General features: G+C 40.3%; 1 protein-coding gene across 3 annotated transcripts; it reads right to left on the minus strand.

Moving 5' to 3' along the window:
* Positions 1–5116: 5116 nt before the first annotated feature.
* Positions 5117–27452, minus strand: Psma3 (proteasome 20S subunit alpha 3). 3 transcript variants are annotated; one of them, XM_057783331.1, is made up of 11 exons: positions 27290–27452; positions 23708–23790; positions 17780–17903; positions 14626–14727; positions 14472–14545; positions 13602–13674; positions 12310–12375; positions 9924–9970; positions 6231–6298; positions 5916–5980; positions 5117–5278 (listed from the first exon to the last, which is right to left on the minus strand). In XM_057783331.1, exons 1-11 carry the CDS (start codon positions 27308–27310, stop codon positions 5234–5236), a joined length of 768 nt encoding a protein of 255 aa, XP_057639314.1. In that variant the 5' UTR covers positions 27311–27452; the 3' UTR covers positions 5117–5233. The 3 variants fall into 3 exon arrangements, with proteins under 3 accessions (XP_057639314.1, XP_057639316.1, XP_057639315.1); XM_057783333.1 differs by lacking the exon at positions 27290–27452 and adding an exon at positions 24812–24830 and having other exon boundaries at positions 17780–17898; XM_057783332.1 differs by lacking the exon at positions 27290–27452 and adding an exon at positions 24812–24830.
* Positions 27453–27880: the final 428 nt, after the last annotated feature.

The raw sequence follows: 27880 nt of genomic DNA on the forward strand, positions 1-27880 counted from the left end.
TAGAGCAGGTACAAGTCAGAGTTCATAGGTTAGTTAGAATGCAAATGGCTACATTTTAAGTCTGGGCTGTCTTTTGAATGTGAGTCACTGTCAAGTCATTGTGAAGTTCATTTGCAACTGACATAGTGAGTTGCAGACCTGTTACTTGTCACTCCTTAACCCTAAGGTTGCCTACCAAGCTACTTGTTAATAGAGCCTACCTTTTACTGCAAACCAAACTCTGGGCCGGGCGGTGGTGGCGCACGCCTTTAATCCCAGCACTTGGGAGGCAGAGGCAGGCGGATCTCTGTGAGTTCGAGACCAGCCTGGTCTACAAGAGCTAGTTCCAGGACAGGCTCCAAAACCACAGAGAAACCCTGTCTCGAAAAACCAAAAAAAAAAAAAACCAAACTCTGGCTGCTCTCCGGAAACTTGTGACGACGTTCTACAGTAGTGGACCCAAGCTTCTTAAAAATTTTCTTAGACCAAATTAAACTGGTCTGCTTTAAGTCAAAATGTTTTCTCCTTAGCTTATCAATTTTAAAAAGTACTTTTAAGTCCCTCACCATTAATGATCAATAATGTAATTTCCTCCTTATTGTTCCCTGGCCTCCTGTCCACTTTCATGTTGAAATGTTCCCTTAACACCCTTGTGGTACCCTCTTTGGATGCCTAAGTTGAATCTAAATATTTGAACTCATTTCTTCTAGATACTTCTCCCTTTTTTCTAGTTACTTATGTATTCTTACTTATGAAATATATTTCTCATAAACTTACATGAAGGTTATTTTCCAAAATATCCACCATCCCCTACTGTTTTACTGTGTTTTGCTTAATAATAAAAAGCATCATCTGTAAAACATTTTCTGTTGTCCTCTTCTACTATGGTGCTGAGCTCCCCTTGTAATACAGACCTGCCATCCTAGTACTAGAGAGCATGAAGGAGTACCCTAGTTCCTGGAACACAGCAGCAGCAATAAAAAGGCAAGTCAAATATTCTATAACAATGACTTAATGAGGAGTCTAAATCCTAGTAATCTCAATTCTAATACTTCCTTAAGCCTATACTAAAATAATTTCTGTTAAACTCAAACTCAGAGACACAGATATCAGTGAGTCTCAAATACCGGTGTGTTCAAAAAAAGAATTATATAGGTATTTATTCAAAATAAAGATTGCTGCCGGGCAGTGGTGGCGCACGCCTTTAATCCCATAATCCCAGCACTCGGGAGGCAGAAACAGACGGATCTCTATGAGTTCGAGGCCAGCCTGGTCTACAAGAGCTAGTTCCAGGACAGGAACCAAAAGCTACAGAGAAACCCTGTCTCGAAAAGCCAATAAATAAATAAATAAATAAATAAATATTGCCAAGATAAATAAATAAATAAGTAAAGATTGCCAAGGCGAAGATAGATGAACTCAGGTCTGTAGAGAATTCTAAAGTTGGTGGTCTCAGAACCAGTTTAGAAAGCATGCATTTCCCTCATATCAGTCTTGGTTTTGTGTTCTTGTATATATGTCATACAGGCAGGGCTCATACCTGTATCTAACATGTAGGAGGGGAAGAGGAGACCATCCTGTCAAGGAGATTACCCCCTCCCCCCAAAAAAAGATAATTTAGTCTACTTTAAGTATCATCTCAGAAGTTTTTACCATTTATTATTAAAATTTGTGCCTATTCTGAATTTCACTCATTGGAAAGCTCATCTAACAAGTGTTCAGAAACTCCTAGATTCCTTTCATGTTTGCTATAATTTATGTCCTCCGGTTCTCAAAGCACACATTTGTCGCTGACAATATACATGCAACTTATATATGCACAATAATACACATCTTTGTGATAGTCCTTGGTAGCAGTCATAAAATGCTGTCTGGGTTTTTTACTGAGAAAAGAACTTGATTTTTTGTTTGTTTTTGTTTCTGGTTTTTTGGAGACAAGGTTTCTCTGTAGCTTTGGTGCCTGTCCTAGAATTCACTCTGTAGATTAGTCTGGCCTCGAACTCAGAAAGCCACCTGCCTCTGCCTCCCGAGTGCTGGAATTAAAGGCGTGCGTCACCACCACCCAGCTGCAGTACACACTCTTAATTCAAGAAGCAAAGGTAAGCAAGGAAGCATAGTGAGACCTCCCCCCAAAGATACAATATCTAGTGTATCTTTGGATAAAATATAAAGCAAGGTTTACTAATTTAAAAAATAGATTATCCACTGTACCTAGGACTCTAATAAAATGGATCCCAGGTGGACTACAGCCTAGTGATGCTCAACTACCTAGCTGATTTGAAAGAACAATGGCTTTCATTTCCTTAGTTCCCATATAATGAAGTTTTTAAGTCTAGCTTATTGTGGTATGGTAAAATACAGCAAAACCTTTATGAACTTCCCAGATTCATCCTTTGCTAAATGTAATTAAGATATAGGATAATTCCAACACTAGGTAAAGGTGACTTTGCTTAATTTTGTCATTCCATCTCAAGAATCACTGATTTCTGATTCTAGTTTCGCTTTCTATGAAATCACATTAGAATGATGCAGTATGAATCATGCGGTTTGAGAGTCTGCACAGCATGCATGTGCAGGTCAGAGGACAACTGCCAGGAATCTGCTCTCTTCCACCAAGGGCTCCAGGATCAAAACCGGACTGTCAGGTTTGCAGGGCAAACTTTTTACTATCTTGCTGGCCCTCCCTGCATTCAGTTTGTAGGAACACTGAGTTATACATTCAGTGTTACACTGTAAGAAACTCCTAAGTTATTCCTTTAACATTCCTGTTAACCTTGTGCTATTATTGCCAATGCTTTGGTATGCTCAGTTGTATAGGATATTTCTTTTCAAATAAGTGTTATCACATTAACTGAGTTCCTTAACAAGAAACTATAAAGTGCTGGAATTAAGTGTGTGGTACCATCCCTTGCCCGATTTAAACAACCCATGCTATGGGAACACAACAGGTGCTCCACCTGCCTAGTTACAAACACATAAATGCATTTAATTCATGTCAAAAGTGTAAAGTAGAGCTGGGTGGTGGTAGTGTTGCCTTTAATCTCAGCACTCAGGAGGCAGAGGCAGGTGGATCTCTGTGAATTTGAGGCCAGCCTGGTCTACAGTGAGTTCCAGGACAGGCTCCAAAGCTACACAGAGAAACCCTGTGGCAAAAAGGAAAAGAAAACTTTTTTTTTGTTTCAGGTACCAATATCAAAGTGATTTCTGGTCATAAGGTATTTACTCATTCTGAAAATAAATGCTGTCTATATTCATGTCAAATTACAATGTGCCACTCTCCCCACAAAAGGCTGGTTATTCCTCAGTATCCCTACATTAAACCTAGACTTTTATGTATTGTATTGGAAAAATCATGATTTGCTTTCACAACAGCTATAGTTAAGATACATGTGCTGATCTTAAAATTGATCTGATATAGTATTTATATTGAGTAATAACTAACTACTAAAAGTTCTTTTAGCCGGGCGGTGGTGGCGCATGCCTTTAATCCCAGCACTTGGGAGGCAGAGGCAGGCGGATCTCTGGGAGTTCGAGACCAGCCTGGTTTACAAGAGCTAGTTCCAGGACAGGCTCCAAAACCACAGAGAAACCCTGTCTCGAAAAACCAAAAATAAAAGTTCTTTTAGAACCACTTAACTGGTTATTAGGTATGCTTAGTGAATTTAAGAAGTTATATCAAAAAAGTTATATCAACAGCAGTAAAACTCATGTACCATTAGTGCTTAAAATACTTAAGAATGCACAGAACTAGACATATATTTTATATACTGTCTTAGATGTAGTCAGTTTCTCTGTCTGAAAGCTCGAAAGCCAACCAAAACTTCTGTCAAGTTGGGCTAAACATATAGATAGTAAAGTAATAGCATTTAGAAGTCATGATGATGAAATACTGTCATACCAATGAAATACTTTTAAAGTTGTTTTGAGTTGATTGCATAGTAAAGATGTCCAGGTAAAATAATGATATTTAATCCATGTAAGTGTTCCAAGTCCAGCAATAACACATATCTCAACTCAGTGAACAGAAGTTTCTTTGGAAAGCCCAGGAGTTGTACCAGTTAGCATAAATAGGTTAGCATAAACTGGTATCTTTGGCCTGAATTTTTCTACTCCAGTTAAAGTTATGATGTCAGCATACTGACGAATACTGGTATGTGATATACAATGTACTGCTAGGAATCCGTCCCAGTGCTAATGTATGCGAGGTCTAACCAGATCTTATAAAACATTATAGAGGGATTGCATCCTGGGTGAAGCAATATTGGGAATGGACTGAATAGAAAGTGCTAATCCAAGCCCAGAGGTGGTGACGCACGCCTTTAATCCCAGCACTCGGGAGGCAGAGGCAGGCGAGTTTGAGGCCAGCCTGGTCTACAAGAGCTAGTTCCAGGACAGGAACCAAAAAGCTATGGAGAAACCCTGTCTCGAAAATTAAAAAAAAAAAAAAAAAAAAAAGGATTAATCCAAATCCAAAGGTTCACTCTTCATCACCATAAAGGAAAAAGCGAAAAATGTTTACCCTAATTACAAACTTATAAACGTACTTTTCATCTACTGGATTTTTTTATACAAAAACCACAGTAAAATATATCATTCTAGTTAAAGAGGGCTAAAGAGATGGCTCAGTGGTTAAGAGGACTAAGACTTGATTCAGTTCACAGCCATCCATTACTTCAGTGCCAGGAAATCTAAAGCCCTTCTGACCTCAAGGGGCACCAGGTATACACATGGTACAATACATACACATATGCAGAAACAACACAAAATGAACCTTTAAGACAGGCTTTCTCAGTGTACCCTTGGTTGTCCTGTAACTTGCTTTGTAGACCCACCTGCCTCTCTGCCTCCCAAGTCTGGGATTAAAACTGTACCACCATGCCCAGATAGCAGTAACAGTTAATACACACATGCACACGCACACACACAAAAATGTATTTTTATGTTCATTGGTGTAGTGCCCGCATGTATGTCTGTGTGAGGGTATTATAAGCCCCGGAGACAAGTGTGAGCTGTCACGTGGGTGCTAGGAATTGAGTGTTTTTAACCTCTGAGTGATCTGTCCAGCCCCACCATTAAGAATTTTTAATCAAAGAAGAATCCATTTTAATATAAAGCAAAATATCCTCAATTACTCGACAATGTTTATAAGACAAAATTTAATGAAAATTGGTCAATGAGTATATATATGATTTATGGTGCTAGTCATATCAAACTGCCACAGAAATGTAAAAGAGAAGAGATGGTGAAGAAAATGCTACATATTGTCATCATCTGATTCATCTTCTTCCTTCAAAGACTCCTGTGAAATGAAAAAAAGTGTTTTAAGTTTTTCATCTTGCTACATCCTATGGAACCTGCATTTTAAATGGAGGTAACTACAAACTCTTATTTATACCCCCAAAATACTACCTTAGCCGGGTGGTGGTGGTGCACACCTTTAATCCCAGTATTTGAGAGGCAAAGGCAGGTGGATCTCAGTAATTTTGAAGCCAGCCTGCTCCACAAATGAGTTCCAGAACATCAGGACTGTAATATAGAAAAACCCTGTCTTGAAAAACAAAAAACAGTAACAAAACAAAACAAAAACTACCTTAAAGATAACCCAGTGATAAGTCTACTGTCCTTAAATGATTGAATATAAAGGCATTAAATGTCCTGGGGTGAGGGTGGACTTAGAATTTTCTTTTTGTTTCTCTGTGTAGCCCTGGCTGACTTGGAACTGGATTTGCAGGCCAGGCTGGCCTTGAACTCAGAGATCCACCCGCCTCTGCCTCTGAGTGGTAGGAATACCACCATAACTGGCAATATTGGAATTTTTATGCAGAGAATTGTTTTTGTTTTTTTAACTAGGATAATTCTATCCCCTCTAGAGGTAACCTAAACACCTGTTATACTTAGTTCACACATCAACTAAGTTAGCGTATGCTGTTGCTTACCTTGGCATACTTCTCTGCTTCCTCCCTTATATCTTTTGGAACAATTTCATGTCTTCCTTTCGTCACTGTAAAGTAAACCATATATTAAAAATGAGGACTGTGATTTGTAATGCCATTCACTCCCCCTAATGTACACGTAGGTAGGATTCATTGTTGTTTCCTCCCCCAATATTCAATATTCCCAAGTTGAGCTGACTTGAAAATAACAGTAACGCCGCAATCTCGACAGCGGATGCTTCAGTGAGAACTATTTTGTTAACTTGTCTTAAAATGCAAATGAATTGTAGAACACATCAATGTCCAAATGTAACTTACATTCACCAACCCAGCTGAGCTCCAGTTCAAAAGCTTTGTCCTTCACCTCATCATGAACTATATAAATTCTATAAGAGAAAAGAAGAAAACAACACAAGTTCTATGAGCAGTGAGTACTAGGAGGACATTTCATGCTTGCTGCTATTTATAAAATGACCCACTTTCCAGTCTAGTTTGAACATTAGAAAAGAGAAATTAGGAGCTGGCAAGACAGCTTGGTGGTAAAGAGCACTTGGGTTTGGTTCTCAGCACCATCGTGACGCTGGCTTACAACCATCTATAACTCTCCTAATGGTATTCAACACCTTCTCAAGCTTCCTTGGATACCACATACACACATGGTACATACAAGCAAATACTTATACACAGAAAATAAGATTTTTCTTAAAATGACAAATACCTAGAAGTAATTGTATACCTCTGTTAATCAAGTTCAGTTTATTTTGATAGTGTTTTAAAGCTTCAAATAAAAAAAGACATCTCAGAAAGAAAACAGACTCAAGTTGGAAAGGCCATCATGAACTAGGTGCTTTTTCGAGATACCCATTTTTTTTCTATTAAACAAATAATTCAAAATCTGACCAATAATTTAAACCCCCTTTCTAAATAGCTTAAGTTACACTAAAACTAGTTCTTATGATAGAAACACAAAAAATAAAGCATATAACTAGTTACATTAATATTATAATCAATTGAGTATCAGCTGACAGCAATGTCTTATGCTTATAGCCCCAGGAAGCTACAGCAGGAAGATCCTGAATTAAGCTGCTTCCCCACCACCCACACACAGAAAAATAAAAAGTATCCAAAACAAAGCTTTCCTTGTCCTTACACTTACTTTTGGAGGCTCTGGAAAAGCCTTGCTATATACTATATAATACTACAAGAGAGTACCTTCATACTGAGAGGGAAGGAGTACCTACCAACCACACAAAAGTATGAAAGGTGCCAAAGGGCTGACTTCCAACAGGAACTCAAAGACTGCTTCAGTGAAAAAAACTAGATTCTATCATATTCACAATATTTCAAGGAAATGACTCTCACTTCCCAATGTAATCTAGCTCTTAACAAAAAGAATGACTTGCAATCAACACTGGCAAGAAAGATGTATGTACTAAAGGGTATACATATTCTGTGACTCACTGTGACACTACAGCTTCCTTGGCAAGATTTTTTTTTTTATCTTTTAAATTTTATTTTGGGGAGGAGGTTACAAGGGCAGAGGGTGGATACAAAGGAATGGGGAGATGAGTGGGATCGGGCTGCCTGATATAAAACCCATAAAATATCAATAAAAAGTTAAAACAGAATGACTGCTTGATTCACAATATAAGGTGAATGGGAAGAGATGAGTCTTGGCAAGAACAGACAGCAGGAGACATAATCCCATTGTAAGAGTATAAGCACCACTTTCTCGTTATCACAGAACCCTTATTTTTCCTTTTTTCTATTATAAAATAAAAACCTAAAAAAATACTATTGAATTAAGAACCAACACAGGAAACTTCTTCATAGAGTTTACCTAAAAAGGTATCTACAAGATATTTTAATAGAAGTGACTGCATTCTTTGATCTAAAATTAATTTTTTTGTGGGGAAGAGGTTTTTGAGACAAGGGGTATGTAGCCCTATGTACCCCTGGCTATGCTGGAACTCACTCCATAGACCAGGCTGGCCTCAAACTAAGAGATGGCCTGCCTCTGCCTCCTGAGTAGGTGTGTACCACCACACCCTGCAAATTAATTATCTTTTTGAATTATCACAACCCAGTGTTCTGATTTTATTGCTTAGTATTTCAAAATTTGTTACACTGGACTCACTCCATACCGTAATAGAAGTCCTGTTTCCTTCAATTGTTTATAACAAGAGTTAGTTCCAGGACAGGCTCCAAAACCACAGAAAAATCTTGTCTCGAAAAACCCACCCCCGCCTCGCCAAAAAAAAAAAAAAAAAAAAAAAAAAAAAAAAAAAAAAGCTTCTTAAATCACACAGAGATGACTATAAATCTACAAAAGAAAGTTAGTGAAGCTAAGTATGTGGCTCAATGTCAGAACACACTCAGTATGTGTGAGGCCCATGTTCAAGTCCAGCAACATATATACCTACAGTGTTTAAACACTGTTTTATAAAAAACATTTGGTAGATTTATTTATGTATATGAATGTTTTGCCTCTCTGTGTGTGTGCGTGCTTTGTTATCCTTGAATTTCAGAGATGGCCAATCCTAGACCCTTCTAACTGGAGTTATATATGGTCACCAAGTTCTCTTAACTGCTGAGCCATTTCTCTAGTTCCTGTTAGTATTCAAAAGTAGAAATTTTTTTTTTTTTTTTTTTTTTTTGGTTTTTCGAGACAGGGTTTCTCTGTGGTTTCGGAGCCTGTCCTGGAACTAGCTCTTGTAGACCAGGCTGGTCTCGAACTCAGAGATCCGCCTGCCTCTGCCTCCCAAGTGCTGGGATTAAAGGCGTGCGCCACCACCGCCCGGCCCAAAAGTAGAAATTTTTAAATGTCTACTATGTCCTCTTCCTATCTTTGAATCCTACTACAAATACACAAGTTTAATTTGTCACAAGCTATTTTTCTCCATTCAATTTATTACTTTAAAAAATATATCAAAACAATTAATTAAAATACCGTTATTAAAAATGTGAACTCCAGGGCTGGAGAGACGGTTAGGTGTTAAGAGTACTGGCTGCTCTGCCAGAGGACCATTTCATACTTTCTGAACTTTGAACTTAAACAAGCCCCACCCTGATGCCCACTCACACCATGATTCCAGAAACACACCTGCTAGAATAAATCAAGGCCTTGAGACTCTGTCCTTACCCCAGCTTTCAGAGCCGACAAGCAGACAGTACATGGCCAACAATCTAATGCCTCCCACCCCCAACCTGTAAAAAGTGCCCAGGGTGGCAGGTTCTTCCTCCCGGAGACACATAGGCTGGGGACATATTAAAGGTACGGGAATTAGAATGGCATCTGTAGACTGCAACACCCTCAACACTTCTGTGTACCTCCAGAAGCCCAGAGGAGGGAGCTGGCTGGAAGATGCAACCTCAACAAAAACAAATTAAACAATGAATAGCTCAGGCAGGACAGGGAGGTGTTACATTTCCAGGGTGGTTCCCTCATGGGAGACACTGGCACACCTAAGTTGTGTGCCTGGAGCGGCCCAGCTGTTGCACTGCTTGTGCACAGATATGCCCAGACAGACACCTTGAGACTGGAGGGCTGGAGATGAGCATTATAAGGGTGCTTCATGTCAGACACATTTGGTCAGGTAGGCGCCTCCAAGATGGAACAGCAGGGGCTCTGGCTTGTTACAAGCTTTATTTCTCTACCCATTCATTCCTTAAACATGTAACTATCCAGGCACAAAGGCATGTGCCTTTAATACCAGCAGAGAGAGAGCAGGTGGAGTCTCTTTTGATTTCTAGGGCACCCATGATTATGTTGTGAAACTTGTTTCTACATAAAATAAAGATGTAACTTGGATGTACTCGGACTAGGGGTTTATCTGTGGTATAGCACATGCTTAGCATATATAAAGCTCCATGATCAATTCCCAGTATATACACTATGTATAAAAAGAACATTTTCAAACATAACAGCCTCTTAAGAATTAATGTATGCAGAGATTAGGTCAAGTAAGGTTTTTTTTGTGGATGGCAGATAAAAAGTTTCAAACAACTTACATTTTTGCAACTTCTTTAACTACATCACGGCAAGTCATTTCTTTCATCTACAAGAAATGCATACGAACACACAAAGTTAAACAATGTAATTTAAAAGAGGGGGGCCAAAGAGATGGCTCAGAAGTTAAGAGCACTGGCTGCTCTTCAGAGATCCTGAGTTCCATTCCCAGCACCACAGGGCTCACAGCCATCTATAGTAGGATCTGATGCCCTCTGCTGGCATAAAGTTGTACATGCAGATGCAGATGCAGAACTCCACACATAATAGATAAATAAATCTTTAAAACTTAAAAAATAAACAAATAAGTGAAAACACAAAAGCTTATGTCCTAATCAGGGCTACATAGTGACAGTTAACTTAACCAAAATCAAAAAAAGTTGTTTAATTAGAAATCATTCATTGTTCATTCAAAATGTGGTTGGATATCCAGCTGAGGAGTCTGAATACTGTAGATATTAGAAGAACTGGTCAGTGTGACAGCATACAGCTGTGATGGCAGCACTGGGGAGGCTGAGGGGCAAGGGTATAGAGTTGAACTATAGTTACAGGTTTTAAAAAGTGTTTAAGTAAATCAGCTTTCATTTTTCAGATACTAAGGAAATGAAAAATTATAATATTCATAGTGGTTGAAGATGTAGGAGATTTAATTATGTTATTTTTAAAGAGAGTTGTTAATATTTTGTTTATTTTCTATTTAGGACCAACATCCATGTCAGGCAGCTAACCACCATTGTGTGTTAATTCCAGCTCCAGGGAAGGTTATACTTTCCGGCCCCTGTAGGCAACTGTATTCACAAGTATTCCTGTGCATATAATTAAAAGTCAAAATTTTGAAACTTCACAAAACAAAAGCAAACAATAGCCAGAATATTTTGGAAAAACAAGTTTTAAAGAAAATACACTAATAACATCTGGTTCATGGTTCGCAAAGGAAGATTTGCTCTGAGGTAAGAAGATCTCAGTGTGGCCCAGGCTGGCCTGTTTGCAGCACTCCTCTCTACAAGCCTCCGAATCTCAGGGCTACAGCTGCACCGCTATGCCACATGTAAGGCCTAGTTTTAACTTTCTTCTTTCTTTAGGTGCAAAATAGGGAAAAGCACTTGAGCAGAAACAAGATTTTTTTTTAAAGATTTATTGATTTAATATGTACACAGTGTTCTGTCTGCATGTTTGCCTGCAAGCCAGCTCTCATTAAGGATGGTGGTTAACCACCTTGTGAGTGTTGGGAATTGAATTTAGAACCTCTGCGAGAGCAGCCAGTGCTTTTAATCGCTGAGCCATCTCTCTAATCCCAATGTTTTGTTTTTATCTTTTGTTTTTTTGTTTTTGTTTTTCAAGACAGGGTTTCTCTGTGTAGTCCTGGCTGTCCTGGAACTCAGTCTGTAGACCAGGCTGACCTCAAACTTAAGAGATTCACTTGCCTCTGCCTCCTGAGTGCTGCACCACCACTGCCTGGCTTGACACTAAGATTTTTTTTTTTTTTTTTTTTTTTTTTGGTTTTTCAAGACAGGGTTTCTCTGTGGCTTTGGAGCCTGTCCTGGAACTAGCTCTGTAGACCAGGCTGGTCTCGAACTCACAGAGATCCGCCTGTCTCTGCCTCCCGAGTGCTGGGATTAAAGGCGTGCGCCACCATCACCCGACGACACTAAGATTTTTAAGATAAGAGCTGTGTCTAAAGACAAGCGTAAGAAGAAAAACAACACATCTTCTTTTATTGCAGTTGACATAAGAATGGACTTCAAGCCGGGCGGTGGTGGCGCACGCCTTTAATCCCAGCACTCGGGAGGCAGAGGCAGGAGGATCTCTGTGAGTTCGAGACCAGCCTGGTCTACAAGAGCTAGTTCCAGGACAGGCTCCAAAACCACAGAGAAACCCTGTGTCGAAAAGCCAAAAAAAAAAAAAAAAAAAAAAAAAAGAATGGACTTCAAGAATTTTTGTAGCAGTATGTAAAATTGTTTAGGGAGCTGGAAAGATGGTTCAAAGGTTAAGAGCACTTGATGCTTTTGAAGAGGAACCCAGGTTCGTTCCAAACATCTACATGGTGGCTTACAACCATCACTAACTCCAGTTCCAGGGAACCTGATGCCTTCTTCAGGTCTCCTTAGATACTAGACACACATACAGTACAGACATGCGCACAGGCACAACCCTCTTACACAAAAAGTAAATCTCTAAAAAGTTTTCTAATTTTTTTTTACCTGAGTCTTAACGGAAGCAGTCAAAATCATGCAAGGATGCATGATATAAGTCATAGATAATACATTACCAGGTTTCTTATTTAACCTGTTCACTTCACAATGTCTAAACATCAGACCCCATGATACTGTTAGACTAAAAGGTTTGTAAATCTCATTATAGAGAAACTCAGCATTCAATATACTTTACCTGAAGCTTCTCTATTTCTGTCTTTGCAGCTTGTCTGGCTTTGCCAATGGCACAGCCCCAATAACCCTATATAAAAGGAGGGAAAAAACAAAGTCAGTTAGTATACATTATTTGATATCATTAATAGTTACTATTTGTCTTTTATTTGCTGGTTGTGACAGTGCACACCTTTATTTTCAGCACTTGAGTCACAGAGGCAGATATATCTCTGTGATTTGGAGACCAGTCAAAACTACATGGTAAGGCCCTTGTCTCAAAAAGGAACAAGTTAAAGAAATAGCTGAATACATTTACATGAATGTCAAGGAACTTGAAATATAAACCTAATTCTAGAAGGACCTAGGTTGGGACTGGAGAGATGACTCAGTGTTTTAGAGCACTTGCTGCTCTTGCAGAGGACCCAAGTTCAATTCCCAGCACCCACATGATTGTTTACAAACATCCCTAACTCCAGTTCCAGGGGGATTCAATGCCCTCTTCTGACCTTTGCAGGTACCAAGCACACAAAAATAAAACGAATAAATCTAATTTACAAAGTTAGGTTGGTCCCCACTCCTGTGCTAGATTTCCAATCCAAAGCCTTGCAAACGCCAGGCAACTACTCTACCACTGAGCAGTACATCTGGCCCTATATTCAGTGTTAAGACATAAATACTCAAAATACTGTTTACTAGGTAGTTCTGTAAAGAACAGCCTGAAAACCAGCAATAAGTTTTCTCTACTACATAGCAATGTGGTCATTAATATAAAAAAACTACTTTCTTTAAATGAGTTTTAGTATTTATTCTAAAAATACTGTGAATTGAAGCCAAGATCTTACATGACAGACAAGCATTCAACCATTATGCTATACGCACGTGTTTCTTTTACTTTTGCCTTTAGGAAGCTATCAAGATCTTTTTGGATAGTTCAGGCTGGCCTTCATCTTGTAATTATCCTGCCTCACCTCCCCAAGTAGCTGGGACTACTGGCTTCCATCACTATGTCCAGCTTTAACTAAGTTTAATAAATTTTATATAACACAAATGAGATAAATGATAATGAAATGTCACTTAACTACAATAGAATTTTTTTTTTAAATATTTATTTATTATGTATACAATATTCTGTCTGTGTGTATGCCTGCAGGCCAGAAGAGGGCACCAGACCCCATTACAGATGGTTGTGAGCCACCATGTGGTGGCTGGGAATTGAACTCAGGACCTTTGGAAGAGCAGGCAATGCTCTTAACCTCTGAGCCATCTCTCCAGCCCCACTACAATAGAATTTTAAATAATTAAAAGATTACTCACATATGAAACCCCCGATGGATCAATCATATAGAGTTGTGGACCGTCATTCACACTGTAAGACCCTAACATGAAACTGCATAAAAACAAACAGTTTACAACATGGTTTTCAATCACTGAATGCAAGACCACTATAATGAAACTGTAAAAACTTTTAGATTTTCTCTGGTAAACTGTTAAGAAACAGATAACTTATAGTTTGTCTTTGGTAAGACAGCTTTAATTAAAAACAAGTACAGTATTCAACATCCATGTGACTTAGTCACCTTTCTTATGTAGTTTTTTATTCTGCAATGTCAGAAATGTAGCAAAAGGAGTAAGGACAGGAAATGAGAAAGTATCTAAAGGGCCCAATGAGCAAAATCGCTGCACCCTAAAAGGCTACGGGAACAATCTGTGGTAAAAGGCACCTTTTATTTATCCCCCAGTATTCCTCTGGTCATTTTTCTGCAATGGCAGAAATAGCTCAGTATTTTTCTATGCTCAACAAATGAAAATTAGGTTGGTAAATGATCATGAATTACCAATTTTCTGAAACTGTATTTCCTTTGGAGAAATCAGCCTCATGTTAGTTAGCCTATCATATCACATGTAACATCTTAAGAGCCAACCATCCCAATCTGTGCCCAGCTTTTCCTCACCCAAACTGACGCAATTCCTCTTTCAGAATATAAATCTGACCATCCTTTAAAAACCCTGTGACAGGCCATCTCCTTATTTTGGAGTTGCTGCACACTCCGCACACCTGTAGTGTTATTTCCACCTCTGCACTTCCCTAAATACCATGTTTCCTACCAGCACATAAGATAGGCTAACTTGTAAAAAAAAAACTACTTTATAAATACGACTCAAAGGTCTCACAAAATTTCATACCTGCAGCCAAAAGGTCTAACAGCACTGTAGAGTGTATAAGCGTGTACGTACATGGCCACTCTGTCTGCAAGATGCTGTAATTATGAGGGGAAAAGATCTTATTAATATATTTTCATTAGTATTCAAAAGGTTCCTCAACATATTATCAACTTACTTTGAGAGGAATGTTATAGCCAAAGTTAGATCTAAAGTTGGATGCCTCTTCTCTTGCTATGTCTGCTAAGGAACGAGCATCTGCCAGCAGACCTGCGACTGCCTGGGGGATAAAGTACCAATTTAATAGACATTTCAGTAGCAAACCAAAGGCAAATCATTTATTATAAATACCAATTAGATACTACCTTTCCTTGAAGGTCTTTAAAAGGCATCTGATGCTTTAGTGTAAGACTATAGCAAATTCACGGCTCAACTGCCCAATATTCAGAAGTGACACTTCTGTCAGAGTTCACTTCCCAATTACTACCTTACTGTAGGGATAAAAACAAGACACTGGGGCTGGAGAGATGGCTCAGGGGTTAAGAGCACTCACTGGCTGTTCTTCCAGAGGACCCAGGTCTAATTCCCAGCACCCATGTGGCAGCTCACAACTGTCTGTAACTCCAGTTCAGAGGATCTGATACCTTCACACCAATGCACATAAGTTAAAAATAAATAATGTTTAAAAAAACAGAAAAGAAAAACACATTGATCTTGGTCAAGGTTCATTTTTAGCTTAAAGCTGTACATTCAAAAAGTTACTAAAACCTCCATGGGCTAATAACCAAGTTTTTGCAGCCAACTGGCTAACAAACTGCAAGGAGAAACTAAAACACAACATATTATTATCTTACAAGGTAGATGGCTTAAAACTAGATACAAGGGCTGGAGAGATGGCTCAGAGGTTAAGAGCATTGACTGCTCTTCCAGAGGTCCTGAGTTCAATTCCCAGCAACCACATGGTGGCTCACAACCATCTGTACTGAGATCTGGCGCCCTCCTCTGGCGTGCGGTCATACATAGAGGCAGAATGTTGTATACATAATAAATAAAATAAATCTTAAAAAAAAACAAAAAACAAAAACTAGATACAAATGTCGGGCGATGGTGGCGCACGCCTTTAATCCCAGCACTCGGGAGGCAGAGGCAGGCGGATCTCTGTGAGTTCGAGACAGAGTATTTCCAGGACAGGCTCCAAAGCCACAGAGAAACCCTGTCTCAAAAAACCAAAAAAAAAAAAAAAACTAGATACAAATGAATCTCTAAATTCAAGGCCGGCCTAGTCTACAGATCAAGTTCCAAGTTGGCCAAGACTACACAGAGAAACCCTGACTTAAAAACCAAATGAAGAAATAAACACCCAAAACCAAACAAATAAACAAGAAACACACTACAGTTCCTGCCAATGCACTAAGACATGCTAAGGTATTGAAGTAAATACCTAAGCATCAGTGCGGAAAATTTAAAGTTTGAAGAAAAGCTTCACACCAGAGTATCTTATTCAAATAAGCTTACTCAAACAAAACAAAACAAAAGCCTCTTTTTACACTGGTGAAAATTTTTTGTGAGGTCTAAGAATTGTCTTGCCACTTTGGAGATGACAATTTCAGAAAGAAGAAATTAAGCCGGGCAGTGGTGGCGCACGCCTTTAATCCCAGCACTTGGGAGGCAGAGGCAGGCGGATCTCTGTGAGTTCGAGACCAGCCTGGTCTACAAGAGCTAGTTCCAGGACAGGAACCAAAAACCACAGAGAAACCCTGTCTCGAAAAACCAAAAAAAAAAAAAAATAAAAAAAAAAAATAAAGAAAGAAAGAAGAAATTAAGCCTTAACCTTCTCTACCTCTTTCTAATTTCTGGGTAGCTTAAGCAGGCCTTCAACTTGGGATCCTCCTGCCTCAACCTCTTTAGTAACTGGAATTACAGGTCTGACTACCAGGCCAAATCAAATTTCTAAGGATGAAGAATGCCATCAGTTTAATGTCTGTATATAACAAATAGGATAAACTAAAAATTTTAGGATAACAGTTTTCCAGCAGTAAAGGGCCTACTCAGAGGACTGCAGAACCCCCTCTACCAGCTTTCTTCTAATCAACAGGTTTCGTCAGAACATCAAAAACACTAGCAATAATGAATCTGTCCAGGAGGAAAAACAGTGGAAAATTCCTTAAGAAGTAAAGAAAAGGCTTAAGCCTTACTCCCTACTATCAACTCTTTTCCAGGTGTAGCATCACCTCTCTTTTAGAAGCAAAGCTGCCACCGAATGTTACTATGTAGCAGGCTCTGAAATAACAGTAAAACTCAAGTTTGAATCCTATTCTTTCTTCAGTACCTGAGGATCTGTTAGCTCATCTGTAAGGGTAGGATGGTCAGGATGAAATAATAGGAATTATGTGATGAGCCCATATCGCAACACCTAGCACAGGTTGTTTCTTCCCCTTCAGGTAGCAAAATTAAGATGAGTTCATTAAGCCAGACAGTAGTGGAGCGTCTTTAATCCCAGCACTCAGGAGGTAGAGACAGGTAGATCTCTGTGAATTCAAGGCTCCAAACCCTGTCTTTACAAAAAAAAAAAAAAAAAAAAAAAAAAAAAGGACTAGCTCTTTATGATTATATTTATGAAAGTTCTTTTGGAATGAAGCCAGATATCTACATATGACTTCAGTACATATCTGCAGTGTATTTAAGGCTTGGCTTACTTTCAGACAGTTTAGCTATCAAGATGCATAAACTTGGAGATGCCCAAGGAGCTATTAGTTCCTTTCACTTTACATAATTTCCTAGACCTTCCTATAAAGTATTCTCATAACATTTAGTGATGATCCCCACGATGGATACAAAAAGTTTAACATTCTTCTCCAATATTTATACACCTGGTCTATGCTTAACATAAAATGATGATCTCACTTCTGTATACTCCAAATCACTCGTTCATCCTTAAGGCAACTTGAGTTTTCTTTTTTTTTTTTTTGGTTTTTCGAGACAGGGTTTCTCTGTGGTTTTGGAGCCTGTCCTGGAACTAGCTCTTCTAGACCAGGCTGGTCTCGAACTCACAGAGATCCTCCTGCCTCTGCCTCCCAAGTGCTGGGATTAAAGGCGTGCGCTACCACCGCCCGGCTTGAGTTTTCTTATCACCAGTAAGGTTATGAAACTGTTTTTTTAGATATTGAATGATCAAAACCCAATAATAAAATTCACTGTTGTGGCTGCTCAATCATATATTACTATTTTAATATTAAAGAAATGAATAAATACTTAAAAACAGACTGTAATGTATTTTGGTTATATCAAAAGAAATCAGAAACCAGGATGAACATTTTAAAGTGTGATCTTACCATTCCAACATGTCGATCAACATTAAAAAGTCGTTTATTGGAGCCTTCTTCATAAAGTTTAGAAAGGACTAATTTTTCTACTCCGAACACAACACCATCTTTACATCTGATCCCAATAGCTGTACTGAAAAAAGAAATGTTTTCTTAGCTGAATATAAGAAACTGAACTTATATATAAAATAAATAAATAAATAAGAAGAAAATCAAAGGGTTGGACACAGTTCAGATGACAGAGCAACGGCCTAGCTTATGAAAGCCCTAGGTTCAATCCCCAGCGTCATATTTCAAACAAACAAAAGGTGTATGCATACTGGTAATCCCAGTAGTTGGGAGGTGGAGGCTAGTGGATCAAAAGATCAAGGTTATAATGTTATTATTTATGGCAAGTTCATATATATACATATGAGTACCTAGAGAATTAGAGGCCAACCTAGACTACATGAGACTTTGTCTCTAAGCTGGGGTGACACCTTAATTGGTAGAGTTTGCCTAGCAGGAGTGAAACCTTGGTTCAATCCCCAGCCAAGCGCAATGGTGCACACCTGCACCCAAGCACAGAAGACAGAGGGTCAGAAGTTCAAGTCATTCTCTTGAACAGTGAGTTGAAGGACAGCCTAAGAGACAAATGACCCTATCCTAACAATACACAAATAAAATGCAATGTATAAAACACAGGAAATATTTTTAAACATTTTTTGTTTATCTTAACAGCAGTTTATTAAATTCATTTATTTTCTGTGTGTGTGTGTGCATGTGTGTGGTCTCACATTCACGTGCACGGAGGTCAGAGGACAACCAAGGGAGTACTTCTTTCATTCCACCATTGTCAATCTCAGGGATAAAATTCAGGGCTGGTGGCAGGTGCCTTTATTCACAGAGTCATCTCATTGGCCCACTTTAAAAGATTTAATAACTAGCACCAGGCAGTGGTGGCATTCACCTTTAATCCCAGTACTTGGGAGGCAAAGGCAGGTGGATCTTTATAAGTTCAAGGCCAGTCTGGTCTACAGAATGAGCTCCAGGACAACCTTGACTGCTACACAGAGAAACCTATCTCGGAAAAGGGAAAAAAAACAAAACCAATCAAAAACTAGACACCAGGTATGGTGGAACCATGTCTCAAACAACAATAAAAAGACAGTCCTACTATGTAGCCTCTGGCTGGCCTACAACTCACAATAACCTGCCTCTGTCTCTCAGCTGCGGGAATTAAAGGCCCAGTGAGATATGAGAGAGTGAGAGAGTGAGAGAGAGAGAGAGAGAGAGAGAGAGAGGTGTATTACATACACAAAAAAGATATTCTACATGGAAACTAAAAACAATAAATAATCTGTTTTTCTTTTCATCTGTTTCTTCCAATTTCTCTGCAGTAAGTATATACTGCTTCTAGTAAACATGTAAATTAATAAAATGTATGTCCTGTTACAACTTGAATCTTCTTTTTGGTATTTTGAGAAAAGATTTCTTTATGTAGTCCTGGCTGTCCTGGAAGTCACTACATGTAGATCAGGATGGCCTCGAACTCATGAAGATTCACCTGCCTCTGCCTCCCAGTGCTGGGATTAAAGGTGTGCACCAACCCTGCCTGGCAAAACTCAAATCGTAATCTCAAGTAAAATATGGATGAACTGTATGATATTTCAAGATTAAAATGTTACTTGGGGCTGGAGAGATGGCTCAGAGGTTAAGAGCACTCACTGGCTGCTCTTCCAGAGTTCCTGAGTTCAATTCTCAGCAACCACATGGTGACTCACAACCATCTGTAATGAGATTTGGTGTCCTCTTCTGTCATGCAGGCAGAATAAATCTCTTATAAAATCATTACTAATCTCTTATAAAAATCATTACTAATCTCGCTATACTCGGCTTTCGTGTTTGCACTCCATGTGTAGACCAGGCTGACCTTGAATTTACAGCGATACCTGCCTCACAAGTGCTGGGATTAAAGGTTTGTGCCACCTCAAAAAAAAAAAAAAAAAAAAAAAATCATTACTGTCTTATTTCCCTCTATTTACTGGTGGGGAGGAGTATAAGAAATTCAACCAGGCTTTGCATATGCTAGGCAGGCGCCTTACCACTCTGCTACATCCCTGGTCCAGTTTTTCACTTCATTCACACTGTTATTAATGCAAATATGTAACTGTATTATTAATTTTACAAACTTACAATTTTGTATTTGAGTGCGAGGATCTACACTCTGCCTCACACACACTAAGCATGTACCACTAAGGCTAATCCAGCCCTGGAGGATCTGTCCTGCTTGTCTCTGTCCTGTGTGTGATGTTGATGATCAAATCCAAGGTCTTGTGCATGCTAGACAACCACGTTAACAGCAAGCTACACTCTGGGCCCTTTCTAAGTTTTGTTTTGTTTGGGGGGGGGGTTGTTTTCGAGACAAGTTTCTCTACGTACAGCCCTGGTTGTCCTGGAACTCCCTGTGTAGAACAGACTAGCCTGGAACTCAAAGATCCACCTGCCACTGCTTCCTGAGTGCTTGGATTAAAGTTGTGCACAGCTAACCCCGGTGATCTCCTGAGTATTTTTAAACTTCAGCTGGTTGAACCTGAATGTGCAGAACTCACATGTAAAATTTGCTAACTGTATTTACAACTATAATCCATTTTAACAAATATTAAATAGGAACTAGGTCAGTAGTTTATCATTAAGTATTTGTTGTTAAAAATCAGTAAGTTCTCCTATCAATTAGTATTTTTTTTCCCTTGTGTGGTGCTGAGGGTGGAACCTAAGACCCACACATGCTAGGTAGTACTCTTCATCATCAACCAGCAGGCCCCAGATACTGGCTAATTTATTCAAGAACTTTGAAAAACAGTATTATTAGCCCTATTTTACAAATGAAAAAGCTTAGGCAATACACACACACCCATAATCAGCAAATAATGTATCAATGGTCAAACTCATGTTTTGGCTTTTGCCAGCTCCAGTCTGCCTAAGTGTCTGACTAGGAACACAGTCACTCAAAGTGGGTTTTTTTTTGGTTTGTCGAGACAGGGTTTCTCTGTGTAGCCTTGGAGCCTGTCCTGGAACTCACTCTGTAGACCAGACTGGCCTCAAACTCATAAATTCGCCTGACTCTGCCTCCCAAGTACTGGGATTGAAGATATGTGCCACCATCACCCGGTAAGAATACAATTTTAAACCGGGCGGTGGTGGTGCACGCCTTTAATCCCAGCACTAGGGAGGCAGAGGCAGGCAGATCTCTGGGAGTTCGAGGCCAGCCTGGTCTACAAGAGCTAGTTCCAGGATAGGCACCAAAGCTACAGAGAAACCCTGTCTCGAAAAAGAAAAAAAAAAAAATACAATTTTAAGACCTAGGCAACATAGCAAATCCTATGTCAGTTTTGGCTATATATTGCATATATAAAGTAAAATAAAGGTATAAAAATTCATGGGGCTGTTAAGATGACTGAGTGGATAAGCATGATGACCCAAGTAAAGCTTTTCTGGCCGGGCGGTGGTGGCACACGCCTTTAATCCCAGCACTCAGGAAGCAGAGACAGGCAGATCTCTATGAGTTTGAGGCCAGTCCAAAAGAACTTCTGTCAAAAAAAGAAAAAAAAAAAAAAAAAGAATAAAGAAAAAAAAAGGAAAGAAAAAAAGAAAACCAAATCCAAAAGCAGTAACACAAATTTTTTTGGGCCGGGCGGTGGTGGTGCACGCCTTTAATCCCAGCACTCGGGAGGCAGAGGCAGGCGGATCTCTGTGAGTTCGAGACCAGCCTGGTCTACAGAGCTAGTTCCAGGACAGGCTCCAAAACCACAGAGAAACCCTGTTTCGAAAAACCAAAAAAAAAAAAATTTTTTTTTTGGTTGGGTATGGGGATGCACTTCTCTAAAAACACTCAGGAGGGAGAGGCAAGTGAATATCTTTGTAAGTCTGAGGCCTAACAATCTAGTCTTTATAAGACTTTCAAGCCAGGCTCTCCAAGGAGACTGGAAAGAGAGTAAAAGTATCATCTTATCTTTTCATATAACCATCTAAGAGCACACCATCTTTATAATATTTTTAAATTATGCTTATGCATGGGGGGGGGGAGAGAAAGACACACATGTGCGTGCAGACCATGGTGCAGACCAGAGGTGTCAGATCCCAATGAGCTGGATGGAGTTATAGGTGCTGGGAACCAAACTCAGGTCCTCTGCAAGAACAGTACAGTCTTAACTGCTGAGCCATCTCTCCAGCCCCCTAAGACAATACTTCATAAACCAGTTATAATCACAGCATATGTATTTCTAGTGTAGTGGTTTTAGGCACCTACTTGTATGCTTCTAATTAGTTATTTTGGTATTTCCTAAACTTAACAGATACTCATAGTAGCAAAGTACTTTCCTATTATACACCCCAACACAAGAAAAACTAAGTCATCCTTCAATACAGAATACAATCTTAAAATTATTAGCTTTAATGTTTCCTACCTGTTTAAACACCACACCCGTTTATGGGGTGCTGGAGGTCAAATCTGGGGCTTCATGCGTACTACATAAGCACTTACCAACTGAATTACACACTCAAGCTTCTTTTTCCTAAACATTTCTCTTTTTTTTAAGATTTTATTTATTTATTATGTATACAACATTCTGCCTCCATGTATGCCAGCATGCCAGAAGAGGGCACCAGATCTCATTACAAGATGGCTGTGAACCACCATATGGTTGCTGGGAATTGAACTTAAGACCTCTAGAAGAGCAGCCAGTGCTCTTAACCACTGAGCCATCTCTCCAGCCCCTCCTAAACATTTCTTTAAAAGATTTTGATTTTCCAAAACCACAGAGAAACCCTGTCTCGAAAAACCAAAAAAAAAAAAAAAAAAAGATTTTGATTTATAATGTATGTGCACATTTGTTAGTATTTGTGCACTAAAAAAACAAAAAAACAAACAAAAGATCTCAGCTGGGCATTGGTGGTGGACACATTTAATCCCAGCACTCAGGAGGCAGAGGCAGGGGGATCTCTGGGTGTTTGAGGCCAGTCTGGTCTACAAGAGCTAGTTCCAGGGCTCCAAAGCTACAGAGAAGCCCTGTCTCAGGGGGGAAAAATAAAAACCTTGCCAGGCATGACAGCATACACCTTAAGATCCAGTAGTTGGAAGGCAGAGGCAGATGAAACTCCTTATGTTTCGCTGACCTACACAGAGTTCCAGACAAGTCAGCACTACATTTTTTTAAAAATATAGGGGCTGGAGAGCTGGTTCTGCAGTTAAGAACATGGCTTCTCTTCCAGAAAACCAAGTTTCAATTCCCAGTACTCACATGGCGGCTCACAACTGCCTATAACTCCAGTTATAGGGGATTCCAAGACCCTCAACACAGACATATATGCAGACATACATGTACATACATGTACATGGAATAAAAAAAGTTTAAAAAAATTCAAAGGCCAGCCTGGTCTACAAGAGCTAGTTCCAGGACAGGCACCAAAGCTACAGAGAAACCCTGTCTCAAAAAAAAATTAAAAATTCAAAAAATAAAATGAAAAAGCTAACAAGATGGCTCAGTGGATAAAAATATACCACACAAACCACCTGTTTGAACCCTGGAACCCAAGTAAAGGTAGAGGATCTATTACAAGAAAGAACTCTGGAGAGGACTGATAAATTGAGATTATGACAGACGTGGTGGCGCACGCCTTTCATCTCTAGCACTCGGGAGGCGGAGGCAGTCGGATCTCTGTGAGTTTGAGGCCAACCTGGTCTACAAGTGAATTCCAGGACAGCTAGGGCTGCTACACAGAGAAACCCTGTTCCTAAAAACAAAAATAAATAAAATAAAATAAACAAAAGTAGAGATTACTTCAGAGTATGATATCTGTCCATGCTAAAGCAATATACAAAGTCTAATTACCAAAACATACAAGATAAAAGATAATTCCTGGCTAAAACACTGACTTCAGTAAGACGATGCTTCTTACCTACTGTTTTCCACGGCCTTCATAGCATACTCAACTTGAAAGACTCTTCCATCGGGAGAGAACGTAGAAGCTGACAGGTCATACTAACAACAAAGAGAGCAACAGTTAAGTGTACAGGACATATCCTTGCCAACAAAGTCATACAACTTTTCTTTCTAAATAGCCCAAACACCAGGACTGTGTCATATCCTGTTTTGAAAAGAAAGACGATGTTCAGCTGTTGCTCAGGGAAACTACACACCTTAGATTTCTCCTACTGAAAAGTGATGGGTCCAAGGAACAAGAGAGATGGCTCAGCTATCAGATGCACCTGTTACTGTTGCAGATGACATGGGCTGGGATCTAAAGCCCTCTTCTAACCTTCATTGGGCATGTACACATATATACATGCAAACAAAACACTCATACCCATAAAATACCTTTAAAAAAAGTTTAAATAATGGATGCAGATTTTAAGAAGGTCAGAACTTTCTCACACAAGATTCTTTATTAAGTATTAATGCTGGATGTGGTGGCTCATGCCTTTAATCACAGCACTCAGGAGACAGAAGCAGTACAGTCAGGGCTCTTAGAGACCCTGTCTCAAAAAAAACAAAAACAAAAAAAGTATAAACAACGTTGAAGTCAGATTATTTACAACTGTACCTGAGCCAGGAGCCAAGGAAAGACCCTGGTTAAAAAAATCATTTAGCATTCATCAACATTTAATGAGCATCTACTGCATTTAGTCACGACATGGGAATATATGACCATCACCCATAAAGTCCTTTTACATTCAAATCAGAAGAATCACAATCTAGATGGATCAATGCATTATAAGTTTGATCAAAGTCGGAAAAAAGAAAGATGAAAATAAAATGGAAGGGACATTAGGAATTATCACAAACTGCCTCTTCAAGGAAAGCCTTGCTAGGACAGTCAGACCTCTACGATGGCATGCCACTTCAAGCCTTAAGGGAGGGATGAGCCTAGTCCAAGCCAAGGACTAGGTGTCTTGTAAGTGGGGGAGGAACAAGCAATGTAAGAAGATACAAAACACGCTGGAGAGCCAAGCAGTTAGGCGAGGCAGTGTACATTTTACTCTTGATGCAAGGAGGTGCTGACCTGAGGAGGTGGAATGACCTATTCAATAACAAATGTTGTTTGTTTTACATTCATCTGTAGTACATGTGCCATGGTGCACATCGAGAGGTCAGGGGACAACATCCCAGAGTCAGTTTTCTCTTCCTACCATGTGGAACCTGAGAATCGAACACAACATTTTGGGGATTGAACTCAGGTGTAAATTACCTTTACCCATAATGCATTTCACAGGCCAAAATTCTATGCATTTATCTCCCTGGCTGGAGAGACACTCAGCAGTTAAGAACACCTGCTGCTCTCCCAAAGGACTTGGGTTCAATTCTCAGCACCACACACTGGCTCACAACTGTCTGTAGCTTCAGTTCCACAGGACCTGACACCCTCTTCTGGTGTCAGACAACAGGCACACATGTGGTGCAACATACATACACATAAAACTAAATTCAAAAGAAATCACTCTGGTTTGGGGTTGAAACAAATTTAGAGGCAAGGCAACAAAGTGTAGTGTGGAGCTCAGATATTCCAAACAATAGTGGCTTTGACTACACCAGAAAGGAGGAAACCTTTGAGGACACAAACATAAAAACAGAAATACTTGTGGAGCTCGGGATGGAACTCATAAAGCATGCACCAAGTCTGGGTTCAATCCCTAGGCATGTAAGTACACATATGGGAACACACACGCGTGGGGAACTTAACAATAATGTTCAGTGTAAAATAAAAACGCAATTAAAAACGAATGCCAAATTTCGTTTTTCATATGATCCTGAGAATTGGACCACTCACTGAGCTGAAGACTACAGGAGACTGACTGTCCAACTAGAGAATTCACAATTCTACCTTAAAAACCATTTCCTGCTTCATGTCTAAATGAGGATGGACGATGAGCGCCTGAGGCTGACACAGGAGGACACCTAGCTCTAGGTTGGCCCAGGCTTCGTAGTGCAGTTCTGTCTCAAATCCCTCCCACAAAAATTTTTTTAAAACTCGAATATGGGGTGGCTGGAGAGATGGCTCAGAGGAATAGAGCACTGGCTGCTCTTCCAGAGGTCCTGAGTTCAATTCCCAGCAACCACATGGTGGCTCACAACCATCTGTAATAAGATCTGGTGTCCTTTTCTGTACTGCAGGATACATGAAGGAAGAAACCTGTATACATAATAAATGAAAATCTTAAAAAAAAAAAAAAACTCGAATATGGTTAGGATTTGGAACTCAGTGGCTTGCTTCTTGAAGCCCTGGGTTGGCCTTCCCGCAATAGGGATTTAAAAAATAAAATAAAATGGACAGAAATGATCAACAAATATGGTATTTACAACCTTTGGAAGATGTGATGCCAGGAAACAAGTCTTAAACGGTGAAACTTCCTAAGGCTCAGGGTTATAAGTTTCATACTAAAATACTCCCATGGTTATATGGGTTGACTACTGATGGAAAATAACACGACTGCAAAGCGAATCTGCTGTGAGATATATTACTGAGCACTAATTCCGAAAAAAAGTAGTGCATGACCAGTTACCTCGTAACAATGAAATCATTCCAAACACCAGTAAGTGATTTAATTCTGAGCATCAAAATCTGTGAGTTTTTTCTTTGTTTTTGTTTGTTTGTTTTGAGACTGGGTCTCTTGACATTGTCCTGCTGTCCGGGAACTCATTATGTAGACCAGGCTGACCTAACACTCAGAGATCCTCCTGACTCTGCCTCCCAAGCGCTGGGATTAAAGCTGTGCACCACACCAGGCGAGCTTCAAAATCTTGGAGGAAACAAGGATAACCAAGAAATCTTTTATTCATGACCTCTATAATCAATAGATATTCATTAAGTAATTTATACATGGAGACAAAGTTAAGATGCTTTGCACACGGGGTGTATTTAGCCCCAACAAATTAAGAAGCCCAACCTGCAAATCTTCAATGCCTTTTACAAAAATCTGAGGCACGGATGTCCCTAGATAACCCCTGCCTAAAATACTTTGTTCTGGAAAAGCAGAACAGAGGAGAAAGGCGAAGAACTCATGAGCTCGAGCCTTCTTCGAGGTTGTCACGACAGGTTTCCAGGGACTGTCTGTGCAAGGACGGGAAGCTAGTGGAGGCCCGTGAGTCAGCAGCACCGCGGCAGCGGCACGGGCGAGCCCCACGACGCGCTCGAGGCTCCACCCGGGACACTGCCTGCAGCAGGGGCTCGCAGGGGGGCTCTCGAGGGTCGACCCCGGGCCCGAACGCTCGCACTAGGGCCCTAGGGCCGGCCGCTCGAGTGTGCACTTTCGGTTTCCTCCAGCAGCGGAAGAAAGTGACTCAGCAACCCCCGTGGTGGCTGCGCGGAGGCGGTCACACCGGGCCCGAAACGCCGCACAGGAGCCGGGGTCACCGAGACGAGGGGCCGGGGACGCGACAAAGCCGCGGGTCCCCAGGACTCGGGAAGCGCCCGGGGTGCAGCGAGCCGCCGCCCCGCACTCCCTTCAACGCCGACCCGGGAAGGCGGCGCCGAGAGACTCACCCCGGTCCCAATGGAGCTCATGGTGCCGACCCCGGAGGCCGCACAGCGATCCCAGGCCTGAAGTGCTGCTCCGACGCGGCTCCCTGCGCAGGCCAGTAACAGGCTCGCCCATTGGCTGCGCTCTCCACCAATGGCCTTTCGCTTTGAGGCTCGTTCCGCGAGCAGCGTAGAGGATCGTAGGTAAAGGAGAAGGAGAGCAGGAGGCGCGCGCGTGCGCAGAAGCCAGAGAGCCAGTTCTTTGGAGAAGCTGGTAATACTGTAACTGTAATTGTTGCTGGAAGCGTAAAGGTCAGAGCCTGGTACCTAAGAGTCCCAAGGCTTACGCACCTGTCCTCAGGAGCCCAGTTACACAGACAAGAGTTCTTCAAAGCCGGAGTAGAAGATAGATTCAAATGTGACCACTTTAGAAAGAGGAACAAAAAGGCACAGCGACCCTCCCCAGTTCATCTTCAGAGTCCTGATATGACATTTGGGTTTAAATAGGAGCAGGTGGTATGGATGCATTACTAAGTAGCCCTGGCCGAGATGTGATCGCTTGCCATCATGGTTTCATCTTTAACGTCTCCTGCGCTGTGGTCTGCCAAGATGGAT

The sequence above is a fragment of the Chionomys nivalis genome, chromosome 10 (genome assembly GCF_950005125.1).
Source record: "Chionomys nivalis chromosome 10, mChiNiv1.1, whole genome shotgun sequence".
NCBI classification, from domain to species: domain Eukaryota; kingdom Metazoa; phylum Chordata; class Mammalia; order Rodentia; family Cricetidae; genus Chionomys; species Chionomys nivalis.

What these genes read in the sequence shown, in the direction of transcription:
- Psma3 (XM_057783331.1), bottom strand. Translation starts at nt 27,310, where the DNA reads ATGAGCTCCATTGGGACCGGG. An exon ending in GTTAGACCTTTTGGCTGCAG is followed by an intron (nt 13,675 to 14,471) that starts GTATGAAATTTT and finishes GTTTTTATGCAG; the next exon opens with TTTCATGTTAGGGTCTTACA. An exon ending in AAGCAGAGAAGTATGCCAAG is followed by an intron (nt 5,279 to 5,915) that starts GTAAGCAACAGC and finishes TTCATTTCACAG; the next exon opens with GAGTCTTTGAAGGAAGAAGA.